General features: G+C 46.2%; 1 protein-coding gene across 6 annotated transcripts in view; it reads left to right on the top strand.

Annotated features, from left to right (window-relative positions):
• Positions 1-15,286, top strand: part of PI4KA (phosphatidylinositol 4-kinase alpha) — a 155,415-nt gene that overhangs the window by 101,200 nt on the left and 38,929 nt on the right. For all 6 annotated transcript variants that reach the window (XR_010318596.1, XM_064272361.1, XM_003419301.4 and 3 more), the window contains 6 exons: positions 4,798-4,906; positions 5,725-5,861; positions 6,050-6,183; positions 9,620-9,702; positions 14,953-15,023; positions 15,105-15,229. Coding sequence is in view for 5 of the 6 variants with exons in the window: in XM_064272361.1 (XP_064128431.1) it covers positions 4,798-4,906; positions 5,725-5,861; positions 6,050-6,183; positions 9,620-9,702; positions 14,953-15,023; positions 15,105-15,229 (659 nt within the window). In the remaining variant the exon portion in view is untranslated. The remainder of the gene's footprint in view (positions 1-4,797; positions 4,907-5,724; positions 5,862-6,049; positions 6,184-9,619; positions 9,703-14,952; positions 15,024-15,104; positions 15,230-15,286) is intronic.

The raw sequence follows: 15,286 nt of genomic DNA, 5'->3' as shown, positions 1-15,286 counted from the left end.
TACTGGGAAGACATCATTGGGAACAACATTTGATATGGGTCGAATATCCAAAATATATATAAAATTTCAGCAATTCAACAACAAAAAGACAAATAATTAAAAAATGAGCAAAGGACATGAACAGATACTTCACCAAATAGGATATTCAGGCAGCCAACAAACACATGAAACGATGCTCTAGGGTCATTAGAGAGTTGTAAATCAAAACAGCGATGAGATACCATCTCACGCCTGCTAAGATGGCTACGATAAAAATTAAAAAAAGGAAACAGCAAATGGTGGCAAGGATTTGAGGAGATTGAAACCCTCATCTATTGCTGGTGGGAATGTAAAATGGCACAACTGCTATATAAACTAGTATGATTCCTCAAAAAATTAGAAATAAGAGCTACCATTTGATTCTTGGTATATATACCCTGGAGATGTAATAGAAGAGACACAAATGGATATGCATGCTTATGTTCATTGTAGCACTGTTCAAAAGGTGGAAACATAATTGCCAACCAACAGATGAATGGATAAACAAAACGTGGTACTACACACCTGTAAAGAATGATGAGTTCTTGAAACATCTTGGAACATGGATGAACCTAGAGGACATTATGCTAAGCAACATAAGTCAATCACAAAAGGACAAATATTGTATGACCTGACCTTTATAAATGACAAGAGCAGCTATATATACAGAGACCAATGTTCATTGGTGGTTTCCAGGGTGGGGGAGAAGGGGTTCATTCTGTAAACAGTAGTCACTTTTTATTTGTGTTCATGGAAAAGGTAGCAGTGACTATGGGAAAAATGTACACAACCGGGTTAACTGACGCCATAGGTTGTGTACACAAAAACACCCACGAAGGATGTTCAGGTAAATGCTATGTTATATACAATTTTGTGACAGTAACCAAAATACGCATGTGTTGTGTCTTTATATGTATACATATATATGTATAAATATATATGTGTGTGTGCACATAACACACACAGCAGCAGCAGTTAACTTGGTTAAATAAGGGCCACAGAAACTGATAGTGATGTTTTGTAAACGTAACCAGTCACCTCATGGGATCAGTTTCTATGGTTTAAAGGCTTGGGGTCATAGTCACGTGGAACAACTCAATCATTTGGCATAATATCATTCACAAAGTTTATGGTCTATATCCTAGTCCAGTGAATAGCATCTAGGGTTCTAAAAGCTTGCAAGCAGCCATCTGAAATACCGCTATTGGTCTCCACTCATCTGGAGCAAAAGAAAAAGAAGGAAACTCAAGACTCAGAGAAGGAACCACTCTACAGAACTAACTGTCTTCATTAACCATGGCCCTTCTATCCTGAGACTAGAAGAACTAGATGTTGTCCAGCTGTCACTACCAAATATTCTAATCAGGACCACAATCAGATGGATCATGAGAGAAAGGGAGAAAAAGGTGGAACAGAACTTCAAATTTTCAAAAAAATTCAGACTTACTGGAACCACTGGAGCCCTGGTGGCATAGTGGTTAAGTCTATGGCTGTGAACCAAAACATCAGCAGTTCCTCGGAAACCCTATGGGGCAGTTCCACTCTGTCCTGTAGGGTCGCTACAAGTCAGAATCGACTTGAAGGCAATGGGTTTGGGTTTGGTTTGGACAAACTGAGACCGGAGGAATCCCTGAGACTATTGCCTTGAGATATTCTGTAAGCCTTGAACTGAAACTATTACCTCAAATCACCTTTTAACTAAATAGCAGGTTAGCCCATAAAGTAATGAATATACTGTGCTGCTTTAAAAAAAACTGTCTATATGCGACTTAGTGGTAAACAAATACTCTAAAGTGTACATGAGATGGTTGGGGGGCTCTGAGACTCGGTTAATGGGAAGGAAACAGCTAGAATGGAAATAATGAGAATGTTGATACAGTGAAGAATGTAACCAGTATCTCTGAGCAATATCTGTAGAAATTGTAAAATGAAAACCTGTTTCGCTATGTACATTCCTATCAAAAATACAGTGAAATACTATTTTAGAAAAAGGGAAAAAATTTATAGAGAAGTTGGAAGAATTGAGCAACGAACCACCCATATACTAGCCACCTAATGTATAGGTGTATGAGGATGGAGGTACATCCTGAAGCATTGGAAGGTAAGTTAGAGCGGACACCATGACGCCTCAAGTCTGGTGCCTCCAAGAGTTCAAAAATGCCCTTTATAGTTTTTTTTTTTAAACCCAAGATTCAGTCAGGGTTCATGCGTTGTACTTGGATGTTGTATCTTTTTGTTATTATTGTTATTTTTTGTTGAGTCAGCTCCAACTCATTGCGCCCTTGTATACGACACAGTGAAACGTTGGCCCATCCTGCACTGGTTCTGTGCCGTCTTTGTGATTGTTGGTATGTTTGAGTCCACCATTGTGGCTGTTGTGTTAGTCCATCTCATCGACGGTTTCCCTTGTTTTTGTTGGCCCTCTACTTCACCAAATATGATGTCCTTTTCTAGCGATTGGCCTTTTTTCATGATGTGTCCAAAGGAAGCAAATCAAAGTCTTAGCATCCTCACTTCTAAGGAACATTCTAGTTGTATTTCTTCCAAGCTTTGTTTGTACATTCTTCTGGCAGTCCTCACTATATTGAGTATTCTTATCCAACCCTACAGTTTGAATGTGTCAATTCTTCTTCCTTTTTCATTAGTTAACTTTCGCTTGCATATGAGGTAACTGAAAAGACCATGGCTTGAGTCAGGCGCATCTTAATCACCAAAGCGACACCTTTGGTTTTTAAACTTTATAGGCAGCAGATTCAATTTCTTGACTTCTGCTTCCAGATGTTGATTATTGAATTGTCTCTATTTCAGTTCCCATTTTCTTCCTTGACCTTGGTTTTTTAGGAACAAGCAGGTCAGTGATCTTACAGCTTGTCCTCAGCCTTTGCCTTTCCTCTTAGTGGGCTAGACATTTGTGACCCATCATTGTCCTGAGGCCCTGTTCTAGAATATCATGCCCCATCTCTGTCTCTCTGGGTGTGTGGGACTATTTTCCTGCACAGAGCCCTGGTCACAGCTGGACCGTGACTTCATCCCAGTGTATCTCACAGCATCTCTAGGGCTTTTTTGGATACCACCCTGGCCTTCCCTTTCTGGGGAGTTGAGCAGTCTCAGGTGGGATGCTGGCCAGCAGGTGAGGACTAGGCAAGGAGTTTGTTCTTCAAGTTGAGTCAGAGCAGGGAGAACCCACAGGGAACACTTCCCAGCCAAAGTTCTTGGGTGAGGAGTTGTATCGTACGTCATAGGTGGATTTAAGAGTAACTTTCTCTTGCCTGTGCCAAGAACACTTGAGGCTTCCCAGCCACTTGGAGGCCCTGATTCCATTGGGAGTGAAGGATTCTAGAAGGAAGCCAGGCCTTTTCCTTATCCAACAAGGGCTCTTAGAGACACCAGAAGCTCTTAGCCATATAGATCCTGAGTGCTAAGTAAAGACTGCCATCTGGGAATGCCGTCAGGCCTCCAACATCATGTGGGACCTCGCCCCAAGCAGGCCTGCCCTCTCACACAGTCAGCCCTTTTGTCCTTGGCCATTGGCTAAACTGGGACCCCCTTGTCAGTTGTATTTTGGTGACCACCATCCAGAGCAGGGCTTTCTGCCCTATGGCACTTGTGCCCATTGCTGCCCTCAGCCTTCTCTAACCCCCTGAGACTGCATTCGCTGCAGCTCTCAGGCAAGGCCATCCATCCCTATGCTGCAAGTACTGGGCCTGCACTTGTGTCCTCTGCACTATTGTGGGAGGAACACCCTTATGGAGGAACACTAGGAAATGCAGACAACTTTGAAAAATAATCTAGAAATCCCTGGCAAGACAGCCACCCAGAAATAACTGATAGTAATGTATTGCTTTTTCCCCCTTTTTTTTCTATGAGTTTATATTTAGGCATAACCTACCTACGAATCTACATCATGATTTATACATCATACATTTTTTCACTTACTGGATTTTGCAAGTTCTGTGGCACAAATACTCTCAGAAAAAAAATTTTTTTAATATACTCTCGCTTATTCAACTGCCCCTTCCAGGTAGACATTCTAGTTTTTTCTGTTTATTTTGCTGTTGTAACAAATGTTACATTTTCGTGCCTAAATATTATTATTTTGGTTAGATTATTGGAGATGGGATATTGGGAATATTTAGGATTTTTTAATACATTACCAAATTGCTGTTCAGAGAGTGTTAGTTTGTAGTCCCCCAGCCCTGTGTGGAGATGCCGTCTCACTCCCCGACCCCTGTGTTGGGCACCATCTTCTGTCCCATCTCTGCATCCCTGGCACAGGGCCTGGGATTTGTGGATATTTGGTTCATGGTCTCACTCCCCACAGGGTGAATATCCCTGTACGGGAACTCAGATACCCAGCCACGAATTCTGTGAGCATCAACCCATCCAGCCAGGTTATATCTGTAAGCAGATATAACCATCTTACCTAGTTTTACTGACGGGCCTCCTCCTGCTGCTGCTGCCATGTGGTTCTGGTGGATGCAGGGATGCAGGGCGCAGCCCTCACACTTGAGTCTTAGCAGTCCTGTTCTCACCTGCCTTACGTGTTGGCATTCTGCCTGAGATTATTGCCAGAGAAGTCTGCTCCTGAAAAAGATTGAAGGCCACTTCCGGTGCTTAACCCACGAGCCTACTCGTGTGCAGTGTGCCTTCCCACCCTTGATGGGCCCGGTCCCTGAGAGTGCCCTGGGGACCAGGTCTCCAGCCACTCCTCTTCCAGCAAGTGTTAGGCTGTGTGAGCACCACACGCACCTTCTCCCTCCCTCTCTCCTTGGTACACAGCTCACCCGCCGCCTGCCGCCCATCAAGGAAGCGAAGCCACGGCTGCAGAAGCTCTTCCGAGACTTCTGGCTCTACTCCGTCCTGATGGGGTTCGCTGTGGAGGGCTCAGGTAGGCTGGTGCTTTCTGTCCCGGGGACGGCCGAGTGCAGACTGAGAAAAAAGGTGAGCTAGGACTCAACCTAACGATGAATGTGGACACGTTCAAAGTTGTCCACATGTAGCTGCTGCTCCCAGGTATGTGCCAGTGTTCCGCTTCCCAGAGGTAGTTCAGGCCTAGAGACAACTGCATGTCTTAGACTACCTAACCCCCAGTTAGGTAGAGTCTCAGTTTTGTGCCGCATGTCTGGGATTATTGTTAGCTCCCGTCAAGTTGGTGTGCTTGATGGGATCAGACTACTGTAATCCATAGGATTTTCATTGGCCAATTTTCACAAGTAGGTAGCCAGGCCTTTCTTCCTAGTCTTTCTTAGTCTGGAAGCTCTGCTGAAGCCTGTTCAGCATCACAGCCACACAAGCCTCAACTGACAAACAGGTGGTGGCCGCACATGAGGCGCAGTGGGCAGAAATCTAACCCAGGTCCCCTGCATGGAAGACAAGATCTCTGCTGTTGAACCATCACTGCCCCCATGTTTGGGATAATTGGCTAAAACAAAGGACGCACACCACTAGAATTTGATAGAGTCCACTCCACTACGGTCCAAGTCCACCCAGAGGCCCCTTGAAAGCCAGGCCTCACGTTCTACTTCTGAAAATCAACCTTTGAAAACCCTAAGGAGCACAGTTCTACCCTGACGCACATAGGCCTGCCATGAGTCAGAGTCAGCTCAATGGCAACTGGTTTGCTTTGTGTTTTTTTATTTTTTATTTTTAGTCTACCACAGTGCTCCTACTGAGGCGGAGGTGTCCATTCTGTTTCCTCCCTTGCAGGGCTCTGGCCAGAGGAGTGGTACGAGGGCGTCTGTGAGATAGCCACCAAGTCTCCCCTGCTCACCTTCCCCAGCAAGGAGCCACTGCGCTCTGTCCTACAGTACAACTCGGCGATGAAGAACGACACAGTTACCCCGGTAAGGATGCCTGTTCTGTGAGAGTCCTGCAGCAGACACCCGATACAGGCTGGCTGCTGTTAAACCCCCTTGAAGGACTAGAGCAGATACTTTCGTTGTCCTTGTTAACGCGTGTTATTAACCAGGGGGGTTCGTTTCACCTGAGCGGGGATGCACATGGAGCCCTTTAGAATGTCTGTCTCCTCTAGGCTGAGCTGAGCGAGCTTCGCAGCACCATCATCAACCTGCTGGACCCTCCTCCCGAAGTGTCCGCCCTCATCAACAAGCTGGACTTCGCCATGTCCACCTATCTCCTATCTGTTTACCGACTGGAATATATGAGGTATGCAAGCCCTTGCCTTCCTACACATCCATACTTGAGCTGTGTTTTTATTTCTGTGCCCTTCTTGGCATGGAACTTTTTTTTACCTCCTTCCAAGACATCATGGAGCCCTGGTGGCACAGTGGTTAAGAGCTATGGCTGCTAACTAAAAGGTCAGCTGCTCAAATCCACCAGGCGCTCCTTGGAAACCCTGTGGGGCAGTTCTACTCTGTCCTCTGAGGTTTCTATGAAATGGAATCGACTTGAGGGCAGCGGGTTTCCCAAGACATCAAGCTTTCTTAAAAAAAATAAATAAACCCTGTGCTTTTCTGATTGCCCCTCCTTTGCAAGCACTAGACACCACATCTGCAGACAGGTTTTCTTTTTTTAATTTTTATTGTGCTTTAAATGAAAGTTTACAAATCAAGTCAGTCTCATACAAAAATTTATATACACCTTGCTGTATACTCATAGTTGCTCTCCCCCAATGAGACAGCCCACTCCTTCTCTCCACTCTATTTTGGTGTCCATTCAGTCAGCTTCTGACCCCCTCTGCCTTCTCAGCTCCCCTCCAGACAGGAAAACACACAAGTTTTTACACTCCGTCATCCCGCCTCTCACATGGAACAGGCACTTGAGCACCCACAGTAAATGGCTGCAGAGCCAGTCCACGTGGTGGGCAAGAGCCCTTCCTGGGAACTGCCCTCACTGCGAAGGGCCCTAGGAAACTCATTAGGCTGGTTTCCAGGACCACAACTGAGTGCCACCAACAAAGGCCACATGAGAAGGGGCCTGGGCAGCAACAACTCCCCAGGTGGCCTGATGCTCAGGGTGCAGCTATCACCACAGACAGCGTTACAGTTAAAGGAGCTGTTACAATCTATAATTGTCAGTATGATGACATCAGCTGTAATATACCCGTTTAATAGTTGAGGAAACTGCGACACTGAGTAGTAAGTTGCCCAAGGCAGTAACCCCTGACTTGGATTCATCCCCAAAACTCTCCTGACCACAATGCCATGCTGCCAGCAGCTGCCAGGCTGCAGAGGGCCCGCTGCTGGCCAGCCAGTGCGGATCTGGGCTGTAGCCCACCCGCCAGCTACCAAACCGAATTCCATGCCATCGATCAAGGCCCAGCTTGTTTAAAACACAGGAGGGATGCAATGTGCTTAGAATAATTTCTTTCCCAAATGGTTTGAAAAGGGAAGTGTTAGTTCTTAAAAGGAGGAGTACTGGAAGTCAGTGTTTGAACCTTTCTTAGGTGGCTTGAAACCCTTTGGTAATAGAAATCTTACGTGGAAGCTCAGTATGTCAAATAGATTTAGGCTGTTTTGGCTGACGTGGGATTGGGCCACCTTATAACCACCTCCCTGTCTCTTAGCAGTACCGTAGCCTCCACAACTCAGCAGAATTTGAAAACTAGCAATCCCCCATGACCCATTCCTCCCCGAGTCCCACAGAGCTGAGGGAGTTTTCACTTTCTTTTTTCATTGTAAATGTATTTTTTTCAATTATAAAAGTAATGTGTGAACATTACAAAAAACTTGGAGATAAGTAGAGGAAAAAAACCCACTAATTTCACCAGTGTCCCTTATAGCATGTTACTATAGTTCCTTCTGGTCTTTTTTCCAAGAAATATATTTTCAGTGAAAACAAAGCAAGCCAAGCCAAAGCAGAACAAACACATGGTTTCAATCTTAGCATGTACAGGTAGGAGAGGTGTCACGGACCCCTCAGCCGCATGTGCACAAAGGCAGGACTGGTGTCTGCTGTACCGCAGGCTAGCCACAGGTGGGTGTAGTGACTCTCAGGGCAGGCTCTTGAGTACCTGGCAGAGGAAGACCCTTAAGAACACAGGCTGCGGACGGCTCACACAAGCCCAATTCCCACCCTGGGCTGCCTGCCAGGTTTCCAAGGGTGCCCAGCTGAGGCCTGTGAGCTGCAAGGAAAAACCCAGATATCTTTACTCAAGGACCTGAGTAAAGCCTTTGGGTTGTAAGGAGAACTTTTTTAAAAAGTAAAGTGGAAAATGTAAGAAATTACTTTAAGGCTGTGTGCATGTCAGCACTCGAGTGTGTGTGTAGTTAATGCAGCTAGCCTGCCTGATGTAGACTTACGTGGTTAAAGGTTGGTGCAGCACTGAGCACGTGGCCGAGGGTCTTAGCAGAGCCTTCTACACTCTGAAGGGCCCGGCATTTCTTTCCTCTCTCCTCCTTCCCTCCAAGATTAAAGATGTTTTCTACTATGAAAGTAAAGATGTCCATGGTACACAAAACGAAGAGAGGGAAAAATTGGAATAGCTCAGAAAATGCTGAAGGTGGGAAATACCAAGTCTCCCTCTCCTAGCCCTGAGTTCCTCATTCCCACAACCCAGAGAAACCTGCTGGTAATGTTCTCATTTCCCATCCTAGAAATCTTCTTTACATATGCAAGCTTGTGTGTCCTACATATACTCAACACCCTTACAGACCTTGGGAAGAACCGCCCATGGGACCGTGCTGCATGAATTTTCCCTGCACCTGGCGTCTTCACACAGTATGCCTCCAACGTTTCTCCATCACAGCACGTACAGAGCTCTCCTCTTGGTGGCTGGATAATGCCTCATGTCACCAGGTGGATGTACTTTGGTTTATCTGACCAGCCTCCTGCCGATGGACTTTAAATTGTTTCCGTTTGGGGTAGTACAGTCCGTGCTGTTACGAGACTCCTTGTGCCTGCCGCCTTACGATCTGTGGCTGGTGGCGGAATTGCTGGGTCAGAGGAATGCAAATGCACCTTCTGCAGCGTCCTCCAGAAAGTGCACACCAGGTTGTCGTTGTCAGCTGCCATTGAGCCAGCCCTGACTCATGGTGACCCCATGCACAACAGAACACAACACTGCCCAGTTCTGCACCATCCCTGTGATCGGTTGCAGATCAAACCTTTATGATCCACAGGTTTTCATTGGCTGATTTTCAGAAATAGATCTCCATGCCTTTCTTCCTAGTCCATCGTACTCTGGAAACTGCTGAAACCTGTGCAGCATCAGAGTAACACACAAGCCTCCACTGACGGGTGGGTGGCGGCTGCAAATGCTGTGTACTGGCCGGGAATCGAACCCAGGTCTTCCTCGGGGAAGGCGAGAATTCCACCACTGAACCGCTGCTGCGCTTTACTCAGATCTGTTCTCCTTGTTAGGGTGCTGCATTCATGTACTCAGATCTGGTCTCCCTGTTAGGGTGCTGCGTTCATGTACTCAGATCTGTTCTCCTTGTTAGGGTGCTGCGTTCATGTACTCAGACCTGTTCTCCTTGTTAGGGTGCTGAGTTCATGTACTCAGATCTGTTCTCCTTGTTAGGGTGCTGCGTTCATGTACTCAGATCTGGTCTCCTTGTTAGGGTGCTGCATTCCTTCATTCAGGTCTTTTCTCCTTGTTAGGGTGCCATGTTCATTCACTCAGATCTGTTCTCCTTGTTAGGGTGCTGCGTTCAACAGACCCTGATCGCTTCCAGGTGATGTTCTGCTACTTTGAGGATAAGGCTATTCAGAAAGACAAATCAGGTAAGTGTGTTATCGTGGTGCCCTCCAGCTGAACTGAGCTGTAGATAATATTCCTGACGAATGTTGTAAAAGGAACACTACTCCCTGTTTTCTGTCTATGTGGAGAAAATAGTTTTAGGAAACCGTATATTATACTGGAAAGATTGGTATAAAACATATCTCTCCTTAAAATGAGAAGTACCTTTCTGGCTCTACCACTGCCAAGAGGCCCCAGAGCAGCAGCTCTGTCACTCGTGCCCACTGTCACCTCTCAAGTGCACTCCAGCACCTAGGTTTTGGTTCCTCTGCTGAAAGAACCAGGGCACCTTGGTTGGTCATTGATGGACCTAGAACTTCTTGTTGCCAGGGAGCAATCATATTTGTAAAACATCAGGAGCAGGATGAAAACCCAACCAACCAATTTAAAGGGACTCCCAGTGGACAAATTGTCACAGTTCGAACAGGAATACAGTATTTTATTCCCCTCTCTTGGCTAATCGAGACAAGTTTATTTTGCAAAAGGTGCGAGTTTGTAATTCTCCTCCAAAAAAACAAAGTTTAGTATAAAATGCACAAGGAGATAGTTGTCATTATAAAAGAAGGGTGAAGATACTAGGATACGTATGGTTTTTGTTCCATCCGCTCGGCATTTATACCCGTAGCTGTACAGACATGTAGCTGTTTCCGTGTGTGAGCTGCAACTGGGCTACGCGGTCTGGGAAAAAATCAGGTCACAGCAGTAGGGGGGACCCGTCACGCCTGACCTCAGAGAACGGCTGGGTAGAAAGTCTGTCCCACAGATGATGAAGACACCATCCCTTAGAGTAGGCAGGCGCCCTAACTAGTGAGGGACTTCACGCCTCAGCGTTGACCCTGCTGGGTGATGGGACCCCAGTCCGACCCGCGAATAGTTCTTTGGCCACAGGGGACCGGGCCGTCAGTCAGTCTGTGGGCCATGTCCGGTTTATGAACTGCATCATTTCCGGGGACGCTTCAGAGAATGAGAATCTGCATGAAACACGAACGCTCACAAGCCCCATAGCACAGCATGTCCTCAGACCCTGAGTGCACAGGGTCTCAGTATAGCCAGCCTCAACTGAGATTATCCAGTTCCTAGGAAGACCGGAGTCACTGAGTGGTACAAATGGTGAACGTGCTTGGCTGCCCACCAGAAGGTTGGAGGTTCAAGTGCACCCCAGAGGTACCTCAGAAGAAATACCTGGCTATCTGCTTCCGAAAAATCAGCCATGAAGGCCTATGGAGCACATTTCTACTCTGACACATGCAGGGTTGCTGTGAGTTGGAATCGACGGAACAGTAACTAACTGGTGGTAGGAAAACTGAAAAATATAGTTACTGAAACCGTAGTAAGGCAAACCTAAGGTAAGAATAGGAGTAAAAATAAGAAGAAAGGCTAAAATAGAAACAGCAAGGGGAAGAAGTTAAATGTATAGTCTAGACTCCTGTTGACCAATTTTAGTGTAAGGGCACTGATAAGTTTCAACATCATCGTATTAGCCTGTGTGCTGATTTATAAGGTATTTAAAAATTTAAGAGACTCTGAAATATTAGTCCTATGTCTTAATTAAATTATTAATTGTATAATTATGTTTAAATGTTTGAACAAATTTGATTGGTTAAATCCATGAAGTTTGATTTTATTAACTCTGTCAGTATTTTGAGGAATGCTAATTAATAGGTTATTAAGATGAATAAGTTTAGTATTAATAAACTACAACTAGTAGTTAATATTCCTGTCCATGCCAGAAGCCCTTGTCACATGGAAGAAACTATCGACTTGTTCATTCAGTGGAGAAAATAATCCCCACAGGCTTCTGATGCCGTTGCTTTTGGAGAAAAATCAATGCTTGAAGAAGCCTTTCTGACAAAATCACTCCAGGGACTCTGAGGGATGCTGGTCATGTCAGAGCTCCCTCTGCTGAGTTCTTTGCAGAGCAATCCTTGCTCCTGCACCACAGAGGCAGGAATTCAGTGCAGGAACTTGTCTTGGAGCCGAGAGCCAGTGGGGTGCTGAGGAAGGCTGGTGTACTGGACGCGCCCTCTGCTGCGAGTGTGCGGAAGGATCGGTACAAGCTGCAGACCGGGGTGAAAGGCAGGCAGACGGGCTGTTTCTACAGAAGGAAGCTTCTGACACTAGGGGTACAGGACACAGGAGAGGTAGAGTCCCCTTCCCAGAGGGCCCCACACACATGCCCAGGACCCCTTGGAGAGATAGTACCAGTTGCTGTCAAGTCGATTCTGACTCATGGTAATATGTTGCATTGTAGAATTGGGCTCATAGGGTTTTCATGGCTGTGAACTTTCAGAAGCAGATTTGCCAGGCTTACCTTGTGAGGTACCTGTGGGTGGATTTAAACCACCAACTTTGTGGTTAGTAGCCAAGTGCCAACTTTGCAGTTATGGTTTGCACCATCCAGGGACCTCCGGGGGTATAGTACAGATGCTGTTAACCACTGGCTGAGCTGTCCATTCATTCACTCCCCTCATGGAGCTACTCGTTGTTTATTTATTCAGCAGCTGTTTTGTGCCAAGTAGTTGGGACACGCTGAGAGTCTTTGGTTCTAGGAGGGAAAGGAAGCCACAAAGAAGCGGAGACCGCCACTCCCCACCGTGACCCGAGAACCTCTGACTGAGGATATCTGGGACTGACTCAAAGTCCTTTGAAGCCAGGTGTCTCTCCGTCATGTCCTCCTGAGCTCTGCTTTTCCGTTGCTGTGTCGTAAGAGGACATTAAACTGCACTGGGGACAGATTTGCTCTTCACAGACACCTTCAGTTGTCCCAGTGCATTGTACTCTTCCACGTGATTTCGCATTGATTTTTAGATTTCTTTTTGTTTTGAGCATAGTATTAGATGAAGCCAATGAATGCATAACAGTTAAATTCACTCCCTCTTCCTTTTCTCTCCTAAAACATGAGAGATGGGAAGGAAATGTGGCTTCTAATATAATTTCTGGTCTTTGGAGGCATGTATTATTCCTGAATTTTCTACACGGACCAGGAGAGGTGATATAAAACGTCTCACAGCCCCTCAGAAGGGGAGGACCTCCCCTCCGCTGTACAGCCCTAGGCCGAGCCTCCGTGTGTTCCAGCTGAGCCAGGAAGGTTTGGCAGGAGCCTCCTGCCCAGCTGTCAGCTGCCCTGTAATCAGCATACCTGCAGTCCGGCAGCTGAGTCCAAAGAGAAGAGTGACTTTTTAGTAAAAATCTACTTAAATGAAAACGGCAGCTGATTATCAGGTTTACTGATTATTAGGAACTTAGCTTTTGTTTTTGTTTTTGTTTCCGAACAGCTACACTGCACACACCCCCAAGATAAGATCTCACCCCCACCCCCACATCTACACACACAGCCTCTCCAGAAGGCAGCCTTTCTCTGCCCCGGGCGTCTGTCCAGGTCACATGCATCACTTCTCCAGCTCTGAGAGCTGTGTTGGGGCCCATTCACTCTCGTAACACAAAGATAGGCGCGTCTGTTTATGCTTCCAGCACAGAGGTGCGAGCACTTGCCTGGTCTCTCTGCCCATGATGATCCCACAGTCCTGCATTTCACTCTCCTAGTAAAGACAGAGTCCCCGAGTGGTGCAAATAGTTAATGTGCGCAGCTACTAACCGAAAGGTTGGAGGTTTAAATCTACCCAGAGGCGCCTTGGAAGAAAGGCTTGGTGAGCGACTCCCAGAAAATCAGCCCCTGAAAACCCTGTGGAACACAGTTCTGCACTGACACAGGTGGGGTCAGCCTGAGTTGGAGCTGCCTTGACAGCAACCGGTTTGGTTTTAGTTAAAGATGCTGGAGAAACAGGACAGCACTGCAGCGTGTGAAACAGTCCTTTCATCTGCACTGATTCTCACTGTGTTCTGTTGCTTTTTAAAGTAGCAGTGAACACACCCAGTGCCCAGAGCTTGGTTTCTAAAATACCCAGTCTCCAGTGAAAGGAAACCATGCTCTTTGGAGAAACGGTTGATTCTAAAGCCAGGGCAGGGAAAATGCAAGATGTGTCAGAAAACAAACCAATGAGGGCATATCAAAAGGACGCGGTACCAACCCTGGAATAGCTCCCAAAATAGCCAAAGCCAGAACAATTTAAGGAACAAATAATGAGAGTATTGGATTATAGCCCAAGGAAGAAAATAAATATCCTTGAATCCATACTGGTACAAATAGATGATTGAACACATAAACAAAGGGGAAAGAAGGGACAGACCTTCCTTTCAGAAGAATCACAGTTACTAAAGGAGGAGGAGTAAGGGAATAGAAGATCCCCGCAGCAACGCCACTGGAATCAACAGGAATACCTGTTCCCGGCAGGGTCTACGTGGGAGGCCAAAATTAAAACCAAAAATCAAACCCATTGCTGTCGAGTCAATTCCGACTCATAGTACCTTATAGGACAGAGTAGAACTGCCCCATAGGGTTTCCAAGGAATGGCTGGTGGATTGGAAGTGCCAGCCTTGTGGTTAGCAGCTGTAGCTCTTAACCACTGTGCCAAAAAAGAGACAGGAGATCTGCGTAGCCTCAAAGTATCTCCCCCAAAATATTTCACAATGATTGTAGTGGCTTTCACACCTGTCCACAAATTCTCTTGAGGAGGTAATGCAAGTGCCTTCGCCTTGAGTATGGGCTGGATTTAGTGGCTCTTTTGTAAGGAACAGAGTATGGAAAGGGAAAAAGAGTAACTGATCAGCCAGGTGATCAAGGTCAACATCACCGTGATAAGACATGTTGATATCACGTACCCCTGATAGGAGGCAACAAGAGAGGCACGAGGCACGTGGCCTTTGTGGTATTCTTCCTCAAAACCTCTCCAATCATGAGATTGCATCAGGCAGACCAAAACTGAGAGAGATTCTACAACATGTCTGTGCTCTTTGTAATTGTCAAAGTCACGTAAGACAAGGAAAGACTAGAACTGTCACAGATCAGAGGGGACTAGGGAGAAAGGACAATTGCGTGCAGCGTAGGATCCTTGAACAGAAAAGTAACATTAGTAGAAAACCTGGGCTAATCCAAATGAAGTCTGAGGTGTAGGGACTAGTGTTGTGTCAACATCCGTTTCTTAGTTTTGACCAGTGCACCATAGTGATACAAAAAGCTAATATTAGGAGGGCTGGTGAAGGGTGTGTGGCAGCTCTCGGTACTGTCTTTGCAACTCTTCTCTAAGTCTAAAATGATTTTAGAATAAAAAGTTTGAACATATCTGGGCCCCTTCCTGTCAACACCTCTGACCGACAGGGCCTCCCTCTCGTTGTAGGGATGATGCAGTGTGTGATTGCCGTCGCCGACAAAGTGTTTGACGCCTTCCTGAACATGATGGCAGAGAAAGTAAGCCTTGTCAGAGGGAAAGCAGTGTCTGCTAGAGACGTTTATAGGACATGTACTGTGCGGTCTCTTCTGAATGTCTAGGCCAAGACCAAGGAGAACGAAGAGGAGTTGGAGCGGCACGCACAGTTCCTGCTGGTGAACTTCAACCACATCCACAAGAGAATAAGGAGGGTGGCTGACAAGTATCTGTCTGGCCTGGTGGATAAGTGAGTTCATTTTCCCTCTAATGCTGTGTGCGTGTGTGAGTGTGCATGTGTGTGAGT

Source organism: Loxodonta africana, chromosome 19 (assembly GCF_030014295.1).
Source record: "Loxodonta africana isolate mLoxAfr1 chromosome 19, mLoxAfr1.hap2, whole genome shotgun sequence".
In the NCBI taxonomy this organism is placed as follows: domain Eukaryota; kingdom Metazoa; phylum Chordata; class Mammalia; order Proboscidea; family Elephantidae; genus Loxodonta; species Loxodonta africana.
This window is presented reverse-complemented; position numbering and strand designations above follow the sequence as displayed.